Source organism: Pristiophorus japonicus, chromosome 3 (genome assembly GCF_044704955.1).
Source record: "Pristiophorus japonicus isolate sPriJap1 chromosome 3, sPriJap1.hap1, whole genome shotgun sequence".
Lineage (NCBI taxonomy): Eukaryota > Metazoa > Chordata > Chondrichthyes > Pristiophoridae > Pristiophorus > Pristiophorus japonicus.
In genome coordinates this window covers 59,809,011-59,832,629 of record NC_091979.1, presented here as the reverse complement: position 1 = coordinate 59,832,629, position 23,619 = coordinate 59,809,011, and the positions used below count along the sequence as shown (strand labels likewise).

General features: G+C 43.8%; 1 protein-coding gene across 1 annotated transcript in view; it reads right to left on the bottom strand.

The window, feature by feature from the left end:
- Positions 1–23,619, bottom strand: part of LOC139253819 (low-density lipoprotein receptor-related protein 1-like) — a 2,398,725-nt gene that overhangs the window by 908,171 nt on the left and 1,466,935 nt on the right. Inside the window, exons 29-32 of the mRNA XM_070873585.1 lie at positions 22,373–22,504; positions 14,720–14,947; positions 12,482–12,656; positions 10,659–10,753 (exon numbers count right to left, since the gene is read on the bottom strand). Of these exons, the coding sequence (XP_070729686.1) occupies positions 10,659–10,753; positions 12,482–12,656; positions 14,720–14,947; positions 22,373–22,504 (630 nt within the window). The remainder of the gene's footprint in view (positions 1–10,658; positions 10,754–12,481; positions 12,657–14,719; positions 14,948–22,372; positions 22,505–23,619) is intronic.

Here is a 23,619-nt window from a genome sequence, read left to right as displayed (position 1 = left end):
CGTTTACGAGCCTAACCCTGCAGACCAACATGGGGGGTGGGGGTGGAGGGCGGGGGTTGGGGATAGAGATGGATGATGGGGACAATGCTGTAATGACTATGGATGAGACCACGTTAATCGAGTTGGCGTTGGCAGCCCCTTCCATGAATTCTGGTGGTATGACATTCCTTGGTTTCAGCCAGTCCATGATTAATGGTTTCAATTCTGATGTGACATTCCATGGTTTCCCAGCGTCCGAGGTTGAGGGTCCCAGTGGTGGTGGGATGCAGCATGGAACACCCAGGGCCCCACCATCCCAGCCTGCGCCTCCCACTGGGGTGCTGCGAGGCAGAACCAGGGTGAGGGTAAGGAGAAATTGACCACGCTCTCCTGAGATGCAGGATGCAACAGATATGGTTCAGATCATGACATTGAGCGGGGAGAGCACTGACCTTACCCGATCACTCATGGACACCATCAGTGGGGTGAGTGATGAGATAGTGAGACTGTCTGGAGAAGTAACAGTAATCGCAAGGGAAATGGGAACGATGTCCAGGAACATCAGTGAGGGAATAGTGTCCATGAGGGAGGGAATATCAGAGGTAGTGGAAAGGACGACACTGCAATGACTCAGGCCATCAGGGAGGGCATGTGTGAGTTTGCTGCTGCAATAAGGGAACACACCCAGGCCATGCGCCATTGACAGAATCAACTGCCACTCCCACTGCAATCCCCGCACCAGCCTCTGTAGAGACCCAAACCGGGCCTTCCACATTAACACCTGACCCCCTGCCTCCATGAAGAAGTGCACATTCACCGAGATGGGGATGAGAGATGGATGCAGCCTTTCTTTGCTGCTGTTGTTGTTGATGTTACTGTTGCAACTGTTTTCAAATTGAAAGTTTTTTGTAAGTTATGTAAATTTACAACTTTATAAGAGATTTTAAAGTTTTTAAGTGATCTTAAAGAGTTATATTAAAGTAAACTTTGATACAAGAATTATTTTACGACACTAAAGTTAAGTACATTGTAAACTTTTGAATAAAATATATTTTACGTTAAAAATGAATCATGTTCCATTAACACAACACAACATTTAGGAACAACTGCAAAAAATAAACATGTCCATGCGGAATAGTTGTCGCTGAGCCCTCAGGCATCAGTAAGGCGTTCATGGATGAGCTGCTGGCGCAAGGCTCGAGCAATCGTTAAAGAAGCACGATAGCCCGCCCTCCTCCAATGCCATGCTCCGGCCTCAGGCATTTGCATGGTTTCCTCATCCTCATCATCATCCTCCTCCACCACCTCCTCCTGCTCGTCACCTGCATCTTCTAAATCATTATCATCAGCCACTCTCCCCGCAGATGGGTCTTCTTCTTCCACCATCAGCTGCTGCTGCCTCATGATGGATACGTTATGCAGCATGCAGCACACAACAGGAAACTGACCGACAATCTCAGGGGAATATTGCAAGTAGCGTCCGGAATGGTTCAGGCATTGGAAACGCTGTTTCAAGATGCCAATGGTCCTCTCTATGATGCTGCCTGTCGCAATGTGCGACATGTTGTATTGATGGTTAGCTTCCGTCTGGGTTATGCGTCGGGGAGTCATGAGCCAGGTGGCGAGGCCGTATCGTTTGTCTCCCAATAGTCAGCTCTGCCCTCCTGGCTGCTGCTCAAACATGTCAGATATAATGCTGTCCCGTAGGATGAATGCATCATGGGTGCTGCCAGGGTATCTTGCATCGACTGACATGATGCGATGCATGTTGTCACACACAAGCTGCACATTAATGGAGTGGAAGCCTTTTCTATTCCTGAACAGCTCGACATCCTCCACAGGTGCTCGTGATGATGTGGGTACAATCAATGTATCCCTGGAACTTTGGGAAGCCAGCAATCGTTGAGAACCCCACAGCCCTGTCATGAATTGCTTGGGCGGTCATTGGGAACTTGATGAAGTCATTCCTCCGCGCATACAGTGCAGCCGTGACCTGGTGAATGGAGACATGTATTGCATGTTGACAGATGGCGCACACATCTCCAGTTGTAGCTTGAAATGATCCCGAGGCATTGAAGGAAAGTGCAGCTGTAACCTTCACTTCAACTGGAAAAGCAGCCCACCTGCCGCTTTTCGGCTGCAAGTCTGGTCTCAGCAACTCAAAGATCTCGCGGAAACGCAGCCTTCAGACACAATCTGCATCACTCAGGTCCAGGTACGAACGCCTGACTCGAAATTGCCGAGGTGGGTAAGGCCTCCTGCCCAGCAGCCTACGGGCTCTGATGTTCCTGATGTGATGAGCTCTGATCAATTGTCTCCTACATAGCACAATGATGCAGAACACTTGCAAAAAGTGTGGCATATATATTATTGCCCCCATAGTTAAACATAGAAACATAGAAAATAGGTGCAGGAGTAGGCCATTCAGCCCTTCGAGCCGGCACCGCCATTCAATGAGTTCATGGCTGAACATGAAACTTCAGTACCCCATTCCTGCTTTCTCGCCATACCTTTTGATCCCCCGAGTAGTAAGGACTACATCTAACTCCTTTTTTGAATATATTTAGTGAATTGGCCTCAACAACTTTCTGTGGTAGAGAATTCCACAGGTTCACCACTCTCTGGGTGAAGAAGTTCCTCTCAGTCCCTCCATCCCAGGAATCAGTCTGGTGAACCTTTGCTGCACTCCCTCAATAGCAAGAATGTCCTTCCTCAAGTTAGGAGACCAAAAATATACACAATACTCCAAGTGTGGCCTCACCAAGGCCCTGTACAACTGTCGTAACTCCTCCCTGCCCCGTACTCAAATCCCCTCGCTATGAAGGCCAACATGCCATTTGCTTTCTTAACCGCCTGCTGTACCTGCATGCCAACCTTCAATGACTGATGTACCATGACACCCAGGTCTCGTTGCACCTCCCCTTTTCCTAATCTGTTAAAGCTAAACTTTCAAAGAAGGTTAAAGAAGGTCAAAATGGCAGCACAGCACAGGTTTACAGTTCTATGTGTCTCTCTCTCCCCCCAAGGTATGTATATGGACCACACCCAAATGTCTTTTGTCCTCTCCCCCTCCCCCCTTGAGTCATGTGACCTCTCTCTCCCTCCTCCCACCACCCCCAGCCCCCAGCATGTTGCGGCCTGTCCGTGGCGAGTTTGCTTCCTGCAGCGTGTGTGTGCTTCGATGTCAGCAGTTCCTGTCCCTATCCCTGGCCGAGTGGTCTCCTAGTCGTCCCGTCCCTATCCCTGGCCCAGTGGTCTCCCAGTTGTCCCGTCCCTATCCCTGGCCGAGTGTTCTCCCAGTCGTCTCGCACCTATCCCAGGCCAAGTGGCCTCCCGCACTGGCCGGCCCGCTGTTGAAGTAGCTTCTTGTGTTTTGCCCTTGCTGCAGCCTGTTGCAGCCTGTCCAGTGAGTTTGCTTCATGCAGCCTGTGTGTTCTCCGACGTCGGCAGTTCAGTCGCTCCCGCCCCTATCCCTGGCTGAGTGGCCTCCCACACCGGCCGGCCCGCTGCCTTCCCGGGCTAAGTTTTCAGATGAAGGTAGGACTTAGTTTTATCTTTTATTTCTTCTTGAATGCTTATTACTTTTTGTGCTTTCTTTAGTGCTTTGTAAGTCTTGGTGCAAGGTTCTCTCCACTTCCCTTCCCGCCCCTATCCCAGGCTGAATGGTCTCAGATGTACCTACCTGCGCTGATTTCTTTACTCTCCACAAGGGTTTTCTGAAGTGGCCATATACGCTGGCCTAAGTAGATTTGGAGTAACTATTAGCTGGCCAAAGTGGCCTAAATGGCCAAAACTGGCGTGGATGGCTGGTAACGCCCCCTTCTGAGAGAAAAAAAACTAAGCTAAAAAAAACTCACTTACATTGGTGCAAATTGAATGTGCAAAATGGGGATTGTTAAGATACTCCAGAAAAATCAAACTGCTCCAAAAAAAATAGAGCAACCCCTGGCCAAATGTGAGCCCTCAGAGTGGATAGGAGGGCAATGAATTCAGAGGAGAGACAGTTTAATGAACTGAGATGGAGGTTGAAATCACCGAGGATGAGAAGTTGCTCGGTTGCTGAGGGAGGAAAGCAGTGAAGATATTTCATTGAAGTACAGCCGTAAGTATCAAGTAGCCTCACATACTAGCACTCGTCTGAGTCAAAAAGTCATGGGTTCATAATTGACCATATAATCCAGGCCGACACTTCAGTGCAGTAATTGGAATTGCAGCCTTTTGGCTCAGATGATAAATCAAGACCTTGTTTGCTTGTTCAAGTGGGATAAAAGATCTGATGCAACTTTTTGAAGAAGAGGAGAACATTCTCCTGGGGTCCTGCTCAACATTTTCACTCAACTAAAACTACCAAAGTATGGCCACTTAACAATAGACACCACACTTCAAAAAGCAATTGGAAGCACTTTGGGGCATTTTGAAGATGTGATAATGCAGAGGAACTACAAGAACTATGCTAATGTGAGAGGTATGCTCTGAAGTGGCGATGAGGCTAAAGTTCCATTTATGTTGTGACCCAAGATTTTGGAGAACTGCACTGTACCAGCCTCCTCCATTTACGCTCATACTTGATGTCTTCTCCATTAGGTAGCAAGTTTTTTCTTTTATTATGTAAAAGCATCTTGTTGTAAAGTTATAGGCAGATCATAGAAGAGATTTAGATAGCTGCAAAGAGATTTAGATAGGTTAAGTGAATGGGCTAAGGTTTGGCAGATGGATACAATGTAGGAAAATATGAGGTCATCCACCTTGGAAAAAAAAACAGTAAAAGGGAATATTATTTGAATGGGGAGAAATTACAACATGCTGCGGTGCAGAGGGAGCTGGGGTTCTTTGTGCATGAAACTCTTTTTGGAGTTCACCTGCAAGACATAAAACATTAAACGGTGCCACCCGACCTGGGTGACACTCCAGACATTTACAAGGCCCTTTTTTTTCCCCCTTTTTTTTTTGTGTTTTTCTTTTTTTTTGTTTTTTTTTGGGCACTAAAATCACAATTTTTCCCCAGTGCCCCCTATAAAAGGGAAGGGGACACTAAAAGCACCGGCAATTAAAACAAATTAACTTTAAAACGTAAAATCAAATTAAAATTTGGTTGCCGGGCGTGATGATGCACTCCAGTCCCTCCGGTGCCCACCTCTCGCGGAAGGCCGCGAGCGTACCGGTGGACACCGCGTGCTCCATCTCCAAGGACACCCTGGACCGGATGTAAGAGCAGAAGAGAGGCAGGCAGTCAGGTTGAACGACCCCCTCGACCGCCCGCTGCCTGGACCGGCTGATGGCACCCTTGGCCGTGCCCAGGAGCAGTCCTACGAGGAGGCCTTCGGACCTACCCGCTCCCCTCCGCACAGGGTGCCCAAAGATCAGGAGAGTGGGACTGAAGTGCAGCCAGAATTTCAGGAGCAGCCCCTTCAAATAGTGGAACAGGGGCTGCAACCTTGTGCATTCAATAAAAACATGGAACACGGACTCCTCCAGACCGCAGAAATTGCAGGCGGCCTGGGAGTCCGTGAACCGGCTTAAAAATTTGTTGCACGGCACTGCTCCGTGCACCACCCTCCAGGCCAAGTCCCCGATGAATAGTGGGAGGACCCCTGCGTAGAGTGCCCTCCATCGGGGACCCCCGCCTCCTCCGGACGGCAAGATGGTCTTTGTGCATGAAACTCTTTTGAGTTTATCTGTGAAAACATAAAACATTAAACGGTGCCACCCGACCTGGGTGACACTCCAGACATTTACAAGGCCCTTTTTTTTTCCCCCTTTTTTTTTTTTTTTGTTTTTTTTTGGGCACTAAAATCACAATTTTTCCCCAGTGCCCCCTATAAAAGGGAAGGGGACACTAAAAGCACCGGCAATTAAAACAAATTAACTTTAAAACGTAAAATCAAATTAAAATTTGGTTGCCGGGCGTGATGATGCACTCCAGTCCCTCCGGTGCCCACCTCTCGCGGAAGGCCGCGAGCGTACCGGTGGACACCGCGTGCTCCATCTCCAAGGATCTTTGTGCATGAATCCCAAAAAGTTAGTTTGCAGGTGCAGCAGGTAATCAGGAAGGCGAATGGAATGTTGGCCTTCATTGCGAGAGGGATGGAGTACAAAAGCAGGGAGGTCCTGCTGCAACTGTACAGGGTATTGGTGAGGCTGCACCTGGAGTACTGCGTGCAGTTTTGGTCACCTTACTTAAGGAAGGATTATAGTAGCTTTGGAGGGGGTACAGAGACGATTCACGAGGCTGATTCCGGAGATGAGGGGGTTACCTTATGATGATAGATTGAGTAGACTGGGTCTTTACTCCTTGGAGTTCAGAAGGATGGGGGTGATCTTATAGAAACATTTAAAATCATGAAAGGGATCGACAAGATAGAGGCAGAGAGGTTGTTTCCACTGGTCGGGTCGACTAGAACTAGGGGGCACAGCCTCAAAATACAGGGGAGCCAACTTAAAACCGAGTTGAGAAGGAATTTCTTCTCCCAGAGGGTTGTGAATCTGTGGAAATCTATGCCCAAAGAAGCAGTTGAGGCTAGCTCATTGAATGTATTCAAATCACAGATAGATAGATTTTTAACCAATAAAGGAATTAAGGGTTATGGGGAGCGGGCGGGTAAGTGGAGCTGAGTCCACGGCCAGAACAGCCATGATCTTGTTGAATGGCAGAGCAGGCTCGAGGGGCTAGATGGCCTACTCCTGTTCCTAATTCTTATGTTCTTATGTTCTTATGAGTAACATCAAAAGAAGCGTAGGAAGTAGCACAGATAGATAATGAAAGGTTAAGAATTGCTCTGGTTGCTATGAGTAGCAGAACTGTATGTATTTCTTCTGCTTCCTGAAACATCATAAAACTGTTCTTTAAGAATTAGAGGGTCAAAATCAAGCTTTCAAATCAAAAGCTTGACATGTTTTATCCAAATCAAGCTTGTTTTAGTCAATCTGAATTTCCTCAAAAATATTGAAGGCACTGCTACATATAACAAGGAGAGGAATTGCTTCCCTGAGCAGATTATTGAGGTTAAATTAAAGAAGTGTGATCTTAAGACTTGCCATTGCTCTTTAAATCATTGTGCGCAGGAGATTAAATTGCAAATCAAATAATTTGTTTCTAAATTGAGTGACCATCAATGATAACTTCCCCGCACTAGCTGATTCTGCTGAAATATTATTTCTTGCATTGAAAACAGCAAGTGTGTGGGAATATAATTCGGCCGGGTGGAATTATATTGGTCTTTTAAACAGTGATTATTTTCATTTGGAATATACAAACAAATATGTCAGTGGGTGATTAATATTTTAGCAAGATTTCTGACAAAGTAATGGTTCACAACTTGTTACAATGTTTTTGTAAAAAAGAAAATCATATATATAATATTTTCAGTAGGAAAGAACTATTGGTCCATCAAACCTACCCTTCCAAATCTCCCATCAGGTTTCTTACCATGGTTCTGGAACTAACAATCCTTTATTAATAGGAATTCACATCATTGGTTTTTAAAACCTGCCATAGCTTTCTGTACCACCACCGCCACTGGTAATCTGTCCCACAATGTAATAACGCTCTTACAAAAAAAAAATGTAGCTTAAATTTCTTATTTTCCTTTGTTGCCCTTAACTTTATACTGTGTCCTGACTCAGTCCTTAAACCCTGCTCCCCACAGAACCTTCCTGGATTCCTTATATCTGTGAAAATCTTAATGCTCTCTATCAAATAGCCGCCAATTATCCTTATCTTCAGAGTAAAGTCTGGAGACAAACAATCTTTCCTCATAACTCAACCTTTCTAGTTTAGAAATCACGCATAGTCCTACTCTGAGCTCCATCAATAATTTTATATCTTTCCTGGAATAGAGAGACTGAAAACGATCACAGTATTCCGAGTGCAATCTCACCAAGGCCGGATTAAACTTCAAAATTACATCTTTTGACTATTAGTCAACTTTACATACCAACATTTGAGTTGTTTTCTTGAGGACACTAAATTGACAGGTTTTAATGATTATCGTCAAAACCTCAGATCTCTTTCCTGCTCTGTTTCCTCAAGCAGATTATTTAACGTGTATTCCATATTTTCACATTCTACCAAATCTCAAAACTTCACAGTAATTTATGTTTACTCCATTTGGACATTGACTTAGCCTGTCCAGGTGTCTTTGCATTATTGCGTATTAGTTAACATAATTAGCCACTGCACCCAAATTGGTTACAAATTTCAGACACTTATAAAAACAATAAGCAACAACGGCCCAAACTTTGTAAATGATACCAAATTGGGTGCAGTAAAAGGAAAGAAAGACTTGCATTTGTATAGCGTCTTTCACAACCTCAGGGCATCCCAAAGCACAACCAATTAAGTACTTTTGAAGTTTTATCACTTTTGATATGTTGGAAACGTTGCAGCCAATTTGCGCACAGCAAGGCCACACAAAGAGCAATGTAATAATGACCAGCTCATCTGTTTTTTTAATTGATGCTGATTGAGGGATAAATGTTGCTCTTCTTCAAAGTAGTACCATGGGATCTTTTATCTCCACCTGAGAGAGCACACAGGGCCTCAGTTTAACATCTCATCTGAAAGATGGCACCTGTGACAGCGCAACACTCCCTCAGAACTGCACTGGAATGTCAGCCTAGATTTTTGTGCTCAAGTCTCTGGAGTGGGACTTGAACCCTCAAACTTCTGACTTAGAGGTGAGAGTGCTGCACCAGTAACCAGTGATATGAACTGTAAGATCCCACCAATACCTCCTCACAAAACTACATTTTGTTGTCTAATTTCCAGCCACAGATAAATTTAGCCTAATACTTTGCCCTAATCATATACCTGGTGAATCAGTTTGTTATGTGAGACAGTGGGCCTAAAATCGCGTTCCCCATGGGCACGTATAACGTGCACCTGCTCTCGTGAGGTCCCCGCAAGTTCCGGGTTTAGGTATGCAAAGCACATGTGCCTTGCGATGTCAAGAAATCTCTTGACAGATCCTTCCATCCGATAGTAGCTGAACTGGCGGCGATGAACATTAACGTTCGACTCAAGGTGAGATGATCCGGCGATTCATTCTAGTGGATTTTTCTTGAAAAATAAATGTGATTTACTGATGTGCCATTTCCACAGCAGAACTGTTCAGACATTTACAACCCGGTCTTATGTGGGACTATTTGTCCAACTCCTGCCCAGCGAATATCCTTCAAATTCTTATGACTGAAAAAAGCAGGTGTAAGGTCTGCTTTTATCAGCATATGATTTTTAAAATACAGAAAAATACATTAAAACATTTTTTAAACATTTTAACATTAAACATTTAAAACCCTCTAAAAAATTTATTTTTTAAATAATTAATTAAATTCAATTTTTATTCATTTGAAATATGAGATTTTTTTGTTGTAATTTTCAATGTTTCTTTGTTTTTAGGGTTATTCCCATTTAGACTTCTTTGAGTTCCGCATATATGGAACTGACATAAGTGTGAATGGGGATCCCACTGATCTGATAGGCTGGCCGGCTTACGTGATCCTATTGATGTGCACAAAACCCTTATGCTCCTGGGATACGAGTGCCCCGATGAAGGCCTTCTCGTAGAAGCCCATGACTGCAATGCTCCGAACCTCCGGGACCACTGAATACTTTTGTATAAATGTTTGCGTTCGAAGGTATCTGACCGCAATTTCTGAGCCAGTGTCAATGGACTCTAGGTAGACAAGATTTACTACCTCACTTTTAGCCACTAGATCTGTATCCTCCTCAAAGAAAGAAATGGTTCTTTGAAGTATAAAAGTACAACTTGCATTTGAATCTGTTGTACAAAAGGAATCCGTTACTGCATGAATTATTCTCCTAGTGGCTATCATAGTGGAGTTTTCATAAGAACATAAGAATTAGGAGCTGGAGTAGGCCATTGGGCCCCTCGAGCCTGCTCCGCCATTCAATGAGATCATTGCTGATCTTCTACCTCAACTCCACTTTCCTGCACTTTCCCCATATCCCTTGATTCTCCTAATATCCAAAAATCTATCGATATCTGTCTTTAATATACGCAAAGATTGAGCCTCCACAGCTCTCTGGGGTAGAGAATTCCAAAGATTTACCACCCTCTGAGTGAAGACGTTTTTCCTCATCTCAGTCCTAAATAGCCGACCCCTTATTCTGAAACTGTGACTCCTGGTTCTAGATTCCTTTCAAGCCCTGTAAGAATTCTCTAAACTCTTGAGAATATAGGCCTAGTCTGCTTAATCTCTCCTCATAGGACAATCCCCCCCATCCCAGGAATCAGTCTGCTGAACCTTCTTTGCACTCCCTCCATGACAAGTATATCTTTCCTTAGGTAAGGAGACCAAAACTGTACACAATACTCAAAACAAGCTGTTCATGGAATTGATCCTTGTGTGGAAAAATAACTTTCACCCCCTGCCTCTCAAAAATGCCTGTTTTTCTAGACAATAAAGTGGTTCTCACTGAAATTTCAAAAATCTTTAGTTAGTTTTATTTTATCACTGGAATGCCTGAATGGTATAAGTACCGTTTGCAAATAGATAATTTTTACTTTTCATAATTATTCATTATGCATATACCACATCCAATTACAGATCCAGAAGTCTCAATAGTTTAATAAACTAAGGCATTAAAAAGTAATTTTGTCCCGACAGTGCAGCACTATCACAGATGCAGTAACTGAAAGAGTAAATGTTTAAATTACCAACAGGCTCCCTTTGATTTGAAAATAGATTCTTGATGTTGTTGCCATCCATGTTTGCTGAGCTGATATTGTTCCCATCGATCCAGTAGAGCTTCCTGTAAGAAAGGAAAAAGTGTATGCATTAACTAAAGTTTTAAACTAGTTACACAAATAGTGAAATAAATGTTCTATATTATTTCTCCTGAGGTGTTTTCGGGTTAATTTATAATGCAGTCCCCACCACTTACACCGGCCCAGCTTATCACTGGTGGATGCCTATATCGGGTAAATGGAGCTAACCATTCGCCATTGTCATTGAAGCCAATTACGAAGACACCACTTATAACACATTAAGTGCGCCGGCTAGTTCAGGCAGTTGTGTTCAGATTTTGTACACCTCCAGCACATTTCGGAGACCTGTACACTGCACAGGCTGGAAAGAAAATGAAGGAAATATTAACAAGCCGCCCATAATGACACCAGCCTGACTTGGACATTGTCCGCTGTTCCTTCACTGTCGCTAGGATAATATCCTGGATTTCCCTACCTAATAGCACTGTGGGAGCACCTTCACCACATAGACCCCAGCGGTTCATGAAGAAGGCCCACTAACTTATCAAGGGTAATTAGGAATGGATAATAAATGCCAGCCTTGACGGTGACATCCACATCCCGAGAATAAATAATGAAAAAAAATTGATGCCTCCCTATAAGATTAATTACAACGATAATATTTTGTCCTCAATATAAATCTAAACATAAGGTAGTTATCAAGAGTTTGTCAACACCAATCCTGATATTGATTCAAGTCATCGAAACTTGTATTCTTCAACCATTTAGAAAACAATTGTATTGCTGTCAGATCTCCTGTGATGTTGCTCAGTGAGCTGAAGGACACATTCTTTTAGAACAAAAAGGGTTTCATGCCATGCAGTTTCATTATTGTATTCTAGTATTTTTACCAGTGTTTAGGATTCTGCAACTCTGTCCATATTTCCATGAGAGCGGTAAATCAGTTGCCTCAGTAACACTGCAGAGGGGGGGATGGGCAGGTATTGTGGGAGTTTGGTACGACCGGTGAGTGATTAATACGTTTGATAGCACTGGGGTGTGGTAGCTACAAAATAGTGGTTTTGTGTTGGGAGTGCTGAGATTTTATAGAACTTAGATAGTCTTAGTGTTTAAGAGCATGAGGGTAGGGGGAAGGTTGCACGGTGGGACTACAGGGTAAGGCAGCATAATCTGTATTGGGGTGTGCAGCTGTGTAAGGGAAGATTCCTAGCATCCAGTACATGGAGGTGAGGAGGGGGTTCTGGGATGATTCAGTGGAGCTAGGTGTCATGAAATCTCGGGGGCGGGAAGGAGGGGGGGGCGTTGGTGGGGTAGGTGGCTGGAATCTGAGCAGTGCTAAAAAGTGCTGAAATCTCTTGATGCCTGGGGACGTATGGAAGGGACTCCTGGGATGTGTGAGCAACTTCCGCTCACATCTATCAGCCGGCTCTTGCTTCAAGCTTATTTTGGTGGCATGCAGATGAGGCCTGGGAATTAAAATGTTCCGGCCTCACGCTGCTGAGTTTAGGAGGATAGGGCGTCCGACCGAATCCTTCTCCAGGTTAAAATCGGGACTGTTTTTTTTTTCCTTCTTTCTACTCCGATGACTTTAATGTGGTTGATTTGTAAAAATAAATCCTTCCACATAAACTTTAATCTTCACTTGCATCTGTAGCAGATGTTACAGTGCTATGCTTCAGCGGATCATAAAATGCTATGATTACATTATGTGGACTATTCAAACCTTATATTATTTTACTGGTAGCAATAAGGTATATTGTAAAACAGTTTACCCTTTTAGTGGGTGTACTACTAGACACTGTGGGTGATCAAGTCCATGAATGATAGAAGTCCGCAGGGAGCCATTTAATCTTGCGACATTTATTTGAGCTTCCTCTAAATTCGAACTCGTCCAGTACATGTTTCTGGAAACCCAGTCCACTGCAAGTGCGTGAGCATATGGCAGGTCTATAAACAAAAAGCATGTAATTAGTGAATGAATGAAGTTACTTGCAAACAGGACCAATACTAAAGGGAAGCTAGATAAGTAGATGAAAAAGGAATAGAAGGATATGTCGATAGGGTGAGATGAACTAAATAGAGTGGCAGGAGACTTGCATTGAACATAAACACCGGCATAAACTGGTTGGGCTAAATGGACTGTTTCTGTGCTGTAAACCAATGAAGAACAGCAATGATTATTCCAAATGATTCATTAAGACAATTTGCCACTTCACCTTTTCTCTTTTGTTACTAACACAAAACTTTGACTACTCATGAATATTTCAGATACAATGAACAGTTTTACTCATACAAATCAATGCACAAGCTACATAAAAGTCATTAAAACATTTAAAGTGACATTGCTGTCGACTTGTGACTTGGTTTGTAAGACAGTTTACCAGGTTTGTAAAGAGATTAAAAACAGCGAGATGATAATGGGCCAGATTTTGCTGAAAAAGTAATAGCGTCTGAACGACGCACCAATTTATTAATGTGCAAAAAGGCCAGCAACTTGTAGTGAGGAAGATATACCCCATGAACTACAAATCATCACAAGTTGCTGCCGATTTGCCCCACTCCACCATTAGCTTCACAAAAGCCATATCTCACACTTAACCTTCACGTGACTCTCATGGAGTTGCTGCATTTGGGCATTAATTGCCAGTTAAACTCACCACAGAAAGTTAAGTCCAGTAATTAACCTTTTCAATGAGATGATAATTATTAATGTAATGACAATCAACCTCTGTGGCCCAGAATGGAAACCATTTAAAGTGTTCAATCTCATTCCTCCATTTAGGCAATTGCTGTTAGAGATTTTAAAAATGTCAAATTTGAAACTTTAATTTTTTTTGTCTTACTTCTCCTTTCTGCCTCTTTTTTCTCTCTCTCTTAATCTAATTTTTCATTCTCACCTTTTTTTCCTCTTTCTGTACCTGATTTGACATTGAATTCACCCACTTAAATTTACTCTCCTTCCTCTGCTTAGTTCTCAATTCTTTAATTTCACTGGTTAAGGAGATACATTGTTTGCCCCATTGTTTCCCAAGTTCCCTGCTGCCCACGCTTCACCATTATCTGCTCGCACTTCCAGCAACTTTCTGGGAAAAACATTACAAAACCTAAAAGTGCAATTGTAAGTCTAACTAACAGCCACACCGTGGGATGGCCTGCTTCAGCAAAATCTGGCCCATATTGTGTAAGTCTCACATTTCTCTACAAATGTTTAAAGCTTAATTTAAGAATAACACGCTGAAGGTGACTGTTCCAGCAATTTATCCTATCCTAAAACACAACATTCTGCTTTAATTCTATGGCTGATGTTTCAATCCATGCTCAATATTGACCAAGCTTCCAATTGATGACAAAGACATTATTTGGAGCACAAGCAGATGAAGCAGATTAGCATGTGTCTTTTGACCTGCCAGTCATGGTCTAAATCATAGAATGGTCTCTTATTTGTATCTGTCAATTTCATTGGTTCAGTCTCCATCTATTCTCATATTTTTTCCCTCAAAAATGCTTGCCCACCAATTTTCCTCCTCTTTCCTCTCCTGAAGACGTTGCCTCCTTGCAGATCCACAGCCGTAGATGAACTCTGGTATTTCACTTATATTGCCATTATTAAAATGGATATCAATCTCGGTCACATCCAACATCACTTCCTGTAGAGGTCACTAGGTAACAATCAGCAGTGGCTAATTTTACACTTCTCTAACCCAGGGGTGCCCAATTAGAGTCACCCCCCACCCATCCCCTCCCCGCCCCTACCACTGCCCATCACTGCCTTGGTCAAGATCCACTAAGTCTGTACAAACTGGATAGCAAACCAAGGTCTGTTTTTGTCTGCAGGGCTCGGCAATTCACTGGATAAACTAACTGCATATTCAGGGGAGGATCCCACACCAAAAGACATTTGAATAAGTTGCATCTGTACATCAGAACATTTAACTACAGATATAGAAGGCTTAAAAGCACAATGTTCTGCCATGTGCTATATATAGCTTTCATCATTCATTTCTACTTACCTGCTGAGACCACTGTTTCTATTCCTGTGCCATTTATGAAGGCTCGCTTTATAAACCGGGGCTTTAAATCGGACCAGTAAATTCGCTCTTCTAACGCATCAAAATCAACTGTTTTAACTTGACTGATATCAGGATCAGTAAATGGTGTTATGTAGTTGTAGTATGGATTATCAACGTCAACCCCACGGATCTCTGAATTTCTTGAATAGATTAAAAATTCCTTTTGTTCTGCATAAAATAACAAAAAGTCACAATGTTCTTAAAAGATATTTTATTTCAGATTCTGCTTAATGATTGAGCAATATGCCAGTTTGAGAGTAGCACATTACATATTAAAATAATCAGACATTTCTAAACTCTGAAGTTCAAAGGGAAAAAATACACCATGAAAATGAAACCAATTTTTTTTCTCTCTCTTGATTTCAAAAAGTTAAAAAAATTGTTTAAATCTTCACTATTTTTCAATTAACCACCAATTAAACACATATTACATCCAAAATAATACTATACAAAAAAAGCCATAAAGCTATGTTAGCACAACCTAATTTTTTTCTCTCCCTTTATTGCAAGTCTGCAAGACAAATATCAGAACTTCTGTTTAATTCAGTTAGTTTAAAGAATTACTCAGGTTGCTGCGGGCAGTAATATTGAAAATCCATTCAAGAAGAACACGCAGAGAAATTTATCTTGGCTTTCGGTGGAATGTGGAAGGTGAAGCAACATTTTATTTGAACTGCATATTTGGATGCTGGTGAGTCAGTACAATAAAAGCCAACTAACCAGCTAAGGTAGTTCAATTATCCTTTTTAATAGTTAGATTCTTTTTGAAGTTTCACCTGGTTAAGGAAAGGCAAGACTGCCTTGAAAAGAAAGAAACAACTTTCATGTTGGAATGTCTCAAAGCACTTCACAGACAATGAATTATTTTTGAAGTGTAGTCACTGTTGCAAACACAGCAGCCAATTTAGGCACCGCAAGGTCCCACAAACAGCAATAACTGAGAAGTTAATCTGTTTTGGCAGTGTTGGTCGAGGGATAAATTTTGGTCAGGACACCATGAGAACTTCTATTCTTAAATAATGCCAAGGGATATGCTGCAATCCACCTGAACATGTAGACTCTGGGCATTGGTTTAACATCTCATCTGAAAATCAGCACCTGCAACAATGTAGCACACCCATAGGGCCCAAGTTTCCACATGATTTGCGCCTGATTTTTTAGGAGCAACTGGTGGAGAACGGACTTTCTTAGAAATCGCAATTCTCCACATTTTTTTTTCTGCAGTTCTAGTCAGGTAGAACAGTTCTATTTTGGAACAGAATTTTTTCTTCAAAAGTGTCCGGCCACTGACGCCTGATTTGAAAGTTTCCACAGTGAAAACGTACTCCAAACTAAAGTAGAATGGAGCAAGTGAAGATTTTTGTAGAACTGAAAAAACCTGTTCGACACATTAAAAAATCAGGCGCAGGTTACAAATTAGGCGTCCAGAACGAGGTGGGGGGCTGGGGGGGGGGAGGGAAGTCATAAAATTCTATAATAAATCCTTATTTATACTTATACAAATATTATACAAATAAATCCAACCTGAATAAACATTTATAAGCAAAGAAAAGATTAAATAAACCATCTTCCTACCTGTGTGAAAGTGCTGCAGGCAGGCCTTTCGGGACTGGAGGCTGAACGGGCCGGCCCGAGACTTCAGGCAGGGCCCGTCCCCAGCACCAGATTTACAGGTAGGTGGCGTTGGGTTGGGTCGGGTCGGGGAGGTTCGGTTCGGGTCGGGGGGGGGGGGGGGGCGAGAAGGAGGGAGAGAGAGAGAGGAAGGGAGGGAGAGAGAGGGGGAGAGGGAGAGAGAGGGGGTGAGAGAGGGGGGGAGGGAGAGAGAGAGGGAGAGAGTGGGGGAGGGAGAGAGAGAGAGAGGGAGAGAGGGGGAGAGGGGGGAGGTCAGGTCGGATCCAGTCCAGGAGCGGGAGTCGGGTCGGGTCCAGTGTGGGGGGGGGGGGGGGGGTCGGGTCGGGGGGCGGGAGCGCGGGTCGGGTTGGGTCCAGTCGGGGGGGCGGGGAGCGGGAACAGGAGCGCGGGTCGGGTCGGGTCCAGTTGGGGGGTTGGGGAGCGGGAACAGGAGCGCGGGTCGGTCGGGTCAGTCGGGGGGGTGGGGGGGGCGCAAGTGTCGGGTCTGGTCCAGAGGCAGGGTGGGGGGGAGCGGGTGTCGGGTCTGGTCCGGAGGCAGGGGAGGGGCGGGGAGCGATTGTCGGGTCTGGTTGGGAGGCGGGGGGGGGGGCGGGGAGCGATTGTCGGGTCTGGTTGGGAGGCGGGGGGGGGGGGCGGGGAGCGAGTGTCGGGTCTGGTCGGGGGGGGGAGCAGGAGCTGGCCGTGGGAGGAGCCTTATTCATGCAGCTCCAGTGAGGCCATTCGGCCAGGGGCTGCATGCTTCGGGCCCCTCCCACACAGTTCGGCGCCTGGAGCTACTACACTTGCGTGCCCACTGTAGCGCGCATGTGCAGAGGTCCCAGCACTGTTTTCAGCGCAGGGACCTGGCTCCGTCCCCCCACAGCTCGTGCTGGCTGCGCCGAGGGCCAGAGGACCTGCAAGTAGGTGGAGAATACCGAGGATTTTTTTAGGCACACTTTGTGGCGCGAAAAACGGGAACCCAGCTCGGAGGGGCGCCCGTTTTTTTTCTTGTGGAAACTTGGGTCCTCAGTACCATAACAGTCAGCTGTGATTGTGGGGTAGATTTTCCACTTTGGGCACAATCGGCAATCTGGGCACAAATTGTTCAGCCATGAACTCATTGAATGGCGGTGCAGGCTCGAAGGGCCGAGTGGCCTACTCCTGCACCTATTTTCTAATTTGCACTCAAAATTGCACTAGTGTTCTGAAATGAAGTTACGGTTCAAGTTTTCATTCAAAACATTAGCTAATGACAAATGTAAGATAGTCCATGAACCAAATGAATCGGGCAGTGTTCAAGAAAGTACTTGATTTTTTTCTTGCATTAACCAATATTCCTTGATTATATTTAAGAGTGGTAACGTGGCACAATTTTATTAATATAATTGAAAATGGGGTTATCACAAACAAAGGGTTTAGTCCATCACCAGTGAGTAACCCATTTTTAAATAAGTGATAATGACTTAAAAAAGCTACACAGGACCAATTTCATTGGCATAAGGAGGTCAGTTCCTCAATACATTAAATATATTTTTAATATTTAAAAGATTTTAAATGGCGCCTAATCAATACAGCTTAATTTTAAGAACCTCCTTGAAAGCCCACAAACAGGCGCAATTAGCCGAAAGGTGTCATGGTGATTTATTCAATTGGGGGACATGGCCAGATTTGTAAGTGAGGCCGGCTTCGAGCACTGCCTTTTAAACCAGTGCAAAAGATCGCGGAAAACTGAATTACACTGGACATAACTTCTAGAAACATAGAAATATAGAAAATAGATGCAGGAGTAGGCCATTCGGCCCTTCGAGCCTGCACCACCATTCAATAAGATCATGGCTGATCATTCACCTCAGTACCCGTTTCCTGCTTTCTCTGCATACCTCTTGATCCCTTTTGCCGTAAGGGCCATATCTAACACCCTCTTTAATATATCCAATGAACTGGCATCAACAACTCTCTGCGGTAGGGAATTCCACAGGTTAACAACTCTCTGAGTGAAGAAGTTTCTCCTCATCTCAGTCCTAAATGGCTTACCCCTTATCCTGAGACTGTGTCCCCTGGTTCTGGACTTCCCCAACATCGGGAACATTCTTCCTGCATCTAACCTGTCCAGTCCTGTCAGAATTTCATATATTTCTACGAGATCCGCTCTCATCTTTATAAACTCCAGTGAATACAGGCCCAGTCGATCCAGTCTCTCCTCATATGTTAGTCCAGCCATCCCGGGAATCAGTCTGGTGAACCTTTGCTGCACTCTCTCAATCGCAAGAATGTCCTTCCTCAGATTAGGAGACCAAAACTGAACACAATATTCAAGGTGAAGCCTCACCAAGGCCCTGTACAACTGCAGTAAGACCTCCCTGCTCCTATACTCAAATCCCCTAGCTATGAAGGTCAACATACCATTTGCCTTCCTCACTGCCTGCTGCACCTGCATGCCAACTTTCAATGACTGATGTACAATGACACCCAGGTCTCGTTGCACCTCCCCTTTTCCTAATCTGCCGCCATTCAGAAAATATTCTGCCTTCGTATTTTTGCCACAAAAGTGGATATCCTCACATTTATCCACATTATACTGCATCTGCCATGCACTTGCCCACTCACCTAACCTGTCCAAGTCACCCTGCAGCCTCTTAGCATCCTCCTCACAGCTCACATTGCCACCCAGCTTAGTGTTATCTGCAAACTTGGAGATATTACACTCAATTCCTTCATCTAAATCACTGATGTATATTGTAAATAGCTGGGGTCCCAGCACTGAGCCCTGCGGCACCCCACTAGTCGCTGTCTGCCATTTTGAAATGGAACCATTAATCCAGAATCTCTGCTTCCTGTCTGCCAACCAGTTCTCTATCCACGTCAGTACATTACCCACAATACCATGTACTTTAATTTTGCACATCAATCTCGTGTGTGGGACCTTGTCAAAAGCCTTTTGAAAGTCCAAATACACCACATCCACTGGTTGTCCCTTGTCCACTCTACTAGTTACAACCTCAAAAAATTCTAGAAGAGTTGTCAAGCATGATGTCCTTTTCATAAATCCATGCTGATTTGAACCGATCCTGTCACTGCTTTCCAAATGCGCTGCTATTTCATCTTTAATAATTGATTCCAACATTTTCCCTGCTACTGATGTCAGGCTAACAGGGCTATAATTACCCGTTTTCTCTCTCCCTCCTTTTTTTAAAAGTTGTGTTACATTAGCTACCCTCCAGTCCATAGGAACTGATCCAGAGTCGATAGACTGTTGGAAACTGATCACCAATGCATCCATTATTTCTAGGGCCACTTTCTTAAGTACTCTGGGATGCAGACTATCAGGCCTAGGGGATTTATCGGCCTTCAATCCCATCAATTTCCCTAACACAATTTCCCACCAAATAAGGATTTCCTTCAGTTGTTCCTTCTCGTTGGACCCTCGGTCCACTAGTATTTCCATAAATTTATTTGTGTCTTCCTTCATGAAGACAGAACCAAAGTATTCGTTCAACTGGTCTGCCATTTCTTTGTTCCCCATTATAAATTCATCTTTATTCTGACTGCAAAGGACCTATGTTGGTCTGTACTAATCTTTTTCTCTTCACATATCTATAGAAGCTTTTGCAGTCAGTTTTTATGTTTCCAGCAAGCTTCCTGTCTTAGTCTATTTTCCCCCTCCTAATTAAACACTTTGACTTCCTCTGCTGGATTCTAAATTTCTCCCAGTCCTCAGGTTTTCTGCTTTTCCTAGCCAATTTCTATGCCTCTTCCTTGGATTTAACACTCTTCTTAATTTCCCTTATTAGCCACGGTTGAACCACCTTCCCCGTTTTATTTTTACTCCTGATAGGGATGTACAATTGTTGAAGTTCATCCGTGTGATCTTTAAATTTTTGCCATTGACTATCCACCGTCAACCCTTTAAGTATCATTCGCCAGTCTATTCTAGCCAATTCACGTCTCATACCATCAAAGTTACCTTTCCTTAAGTTCAGGATCCTCGTCTCTGAATTAACTGTGTCACTCTCCATCATAATAAAGAATTCTCACATATTATGGTCACTCTTCCCCAAGGGGCCTCGCACAACCGGATTGCTAATTAGTCCTTTCACATCACACATCACCCAGTCTAGAATGGCCAGCCTTCTCGTTGGTTTCCCAACATATTGATCGAGAAAACCATCCCTAATGTACTCCAGGAAATCCTCCTCCACTGTATTGCCAACGGTTTGGTTAGCACAATCTATATGTAGATTAAAGTCGCCCATGATAACTGCTGTAACTTTATAGCACGCATCTCTAATTTCTTGTTTGATGCTGTCCCCAACCTCACTACTACTGTTTGGTGATCTGTACACAACTCCCACTAGCGTTTTCTGCCCTTTGGTATTCCGCAACTCTACCCATATAGATTTCACATCATCCAAGCTAATGTCATTTCTTACTATTGCGTTAATTTCCTCTTTAACCAGCAACACTACCCCACCTCCTTTTCTTTTCTGTCTATCCTTCCTAAATGTTGAATACCCCTGGATGTTGAGTTCCCAGCCTTGGTCACCCTGGAGCCATGTCTCCATGATGCCAATTATATCATATTCGTTAATAGCTGTCTGCGCAGTTAACCTTATTACGAATACTCCTCGCATTGAGGCACAGAGCCTTCAGGCTTGTCTTTTTAACACACTTTGCCCCTTTAGAATTGTTGCTGTAATGTGGCCCTTTTTGATTTTTGCCTTGGATTTCTCTGCCCTCCACTTTTACTTTTCTTCTTTCTATCTTTTGCTTCTGCCCCCATTTTATTTCCCTCTGTCTCCCTGTATACGATCCCATCCCCATGCCATATTAGTTTAACCGCTCCCCAACAGCACTAGCAAACACTCCCCCCCTAGGACATCGGTTCCTGTCCTGCCCAGGTGCAGACCGTCCGGTTTGTACTGGTTCCATTTCCCCCAGAACCGGTTCCAGTGTTCCAGGAATTTGAATCCCTCCCTCCTGCACCACTCCTCAAGCCATGTATTCTTCTTAGCTATCCTGAAATTCCTACTCTGACTAGCACATGGCACTGGTAGCAATTCTAAGATTACTACTTGGAGGTCCTGCTTTTTAATTTAACTCCTAGCTCCCTAAATTCAGCCTGCGGGACCTTATCCCATTTTTTACCTATATCGTTGTTACCCATATGCAACACAACAACTCGCTGTTCACCCTCCCCCTTCAAAATGTTCAGCAGCCGCTCCGAGACATCCTTGACCCTTGCACCAGGGAGGCAACATACCATCCTGGAGTCTCTATTGCGGCCGCAGAAATGCCTATCTACTCCCCTTATAATAGAATCCCCTACCACAATAGCTCTCGCACTCTTTTTCCTGGAGCCTTGAACTTGGCTGCTGCTGCCCTCCCCTGATGAGTCATCCCCCCCAACTGCACCCAAGACGGTGTATCTGTTTTTGAGAGGGATGACCACAGGGGACCCCTGCACTACCTTCCTTCCACTGCTCTTCCTGATGGTCACCCATTCACTATCTGTCTGTGTAACCTTTGCCTGCGGTATGACCAACTCACTAAATGTGCTATTCACGACATCCTCAGCATTGCGGATGGTCCAGAGTGAATCCATGTGCAGCTCCAGTGCCGCAATGTGGTCTGTCAGGTGCTGCAGCAGGATACACTTCCTGCACATGTAGTCGCCAGGGACACTGGAAGCATGATCTTTTGTGCTGGTTCAAGCAATTCTGAGTGAATTGCACTCCAGTGCAACCTAATGAAAACTCTACCCCTCTGTGTTCAAGTCCTGGAGTGGGGCTTGAGCCCATTGCCTTCTGGGGAAGAAAACTTTTCCAACATATGTAAGTTAATAAATAGTTAAATGCATTATGAACAGATATACAGCTGAAACTAAGCTTCCTGCAATGTAAAGTAGGGATTTCATTGTCTTTGTGGTTATTGAAATTCAGTTATGTGGCTTTATTTTGATTTGACAGATTTCCAGGCACTTACCGTAGCAGTTTTTCTCATCGGGGGCCAGTTTCATTAGATGAGGACATGTACATGCAGCAGTTCCATTGTAATTAATCAGGCACAAATGAGAACATGGCCCTTTGCCATTATTAGACTCACAAGGATTTGGAGCTGTAATTATGAACACAACTTCAATTCATTATCAAATTTTCCTGTTGCAGCAATCATCAAGCACACAAGCACAAATAACAATTGCAATACTCTACCAAAATGGTGAAGAAAAGATAAAAATAAGATATAAATTGCATTATTGATGAGACTGCTGATTTGAAACCACGTGGACTTCAGTAGATGAAAATGCCAAAGGAAAAGATCCCATTAATACAACGTTCCTAAAAATCCATATTGTAATTGCAACCCATTAAAGCAATTTCTAACCCAACTCAATGGCAAATAATGATTTCATCTTGCTCTTTCAGCCCATAATTTATAATCCCGTTTATTTCTTCAAATAGGTATTTTCTAAATACTCGGCTTTATTGTTAAAATCATTAAGGTCTTGAAGCTTTAAAGTCACATCATTGCATTGATTAGTCATTAAGATTCGCTTAGAACAGGAAGACAGTTAACATTCTTAAAGTGGTCATCATGTCATAGGCAGTCCCTCAAAATTGAGGAAGACTTGTTTCCACTCTAAAAGTGAGTTCTTAGGTGACTGAACAGTCCAATATGGGAATTACAGTCTCTGTCACAGGTGGGACAGACAGTCATTGAAGGAAAGGGTGGGTGGGACTGGTTTGCTGCACGCTCCTTCCGCTGCCTGCGCTTGTTTTCTGCATGCTCTCGGCATTGAGACTCGAGGTGCTCAGCGCCCTCCCGGATGGTCTTCCTCCACTTAGGGCAGTCTTTGGCCAGGTAGTGAAGTTTCTATTACTCGGTGTGCAAGGTGGGCTAATGTTTGGTAATGCTTATCTTTCAGTGTTCATTACTACAGGAATTCCCACAATCTTCAAACAAATATATAGATAACACAAAAGCAAAATACTGTGGATGCTGGAATCTGGAATAAAAATAGAAAATGCTGGAAATCTCATCGGGTCAGGCAGCATCTGTGGAGAGAAAGCAAAGTTAACGTTTCGGGTCAACAACCTTTCGTCAGAACTGCAGAGTGTTCGGAAAAAACACATTCTTAAAAAGCATTGAAACGGGGAGAGGAAAAAGAACAAAAGAGAAGGTCTGCGATGGGGTGGAAGGCAGAAGAAATTAGGGAGACAAAAGCGGGATCC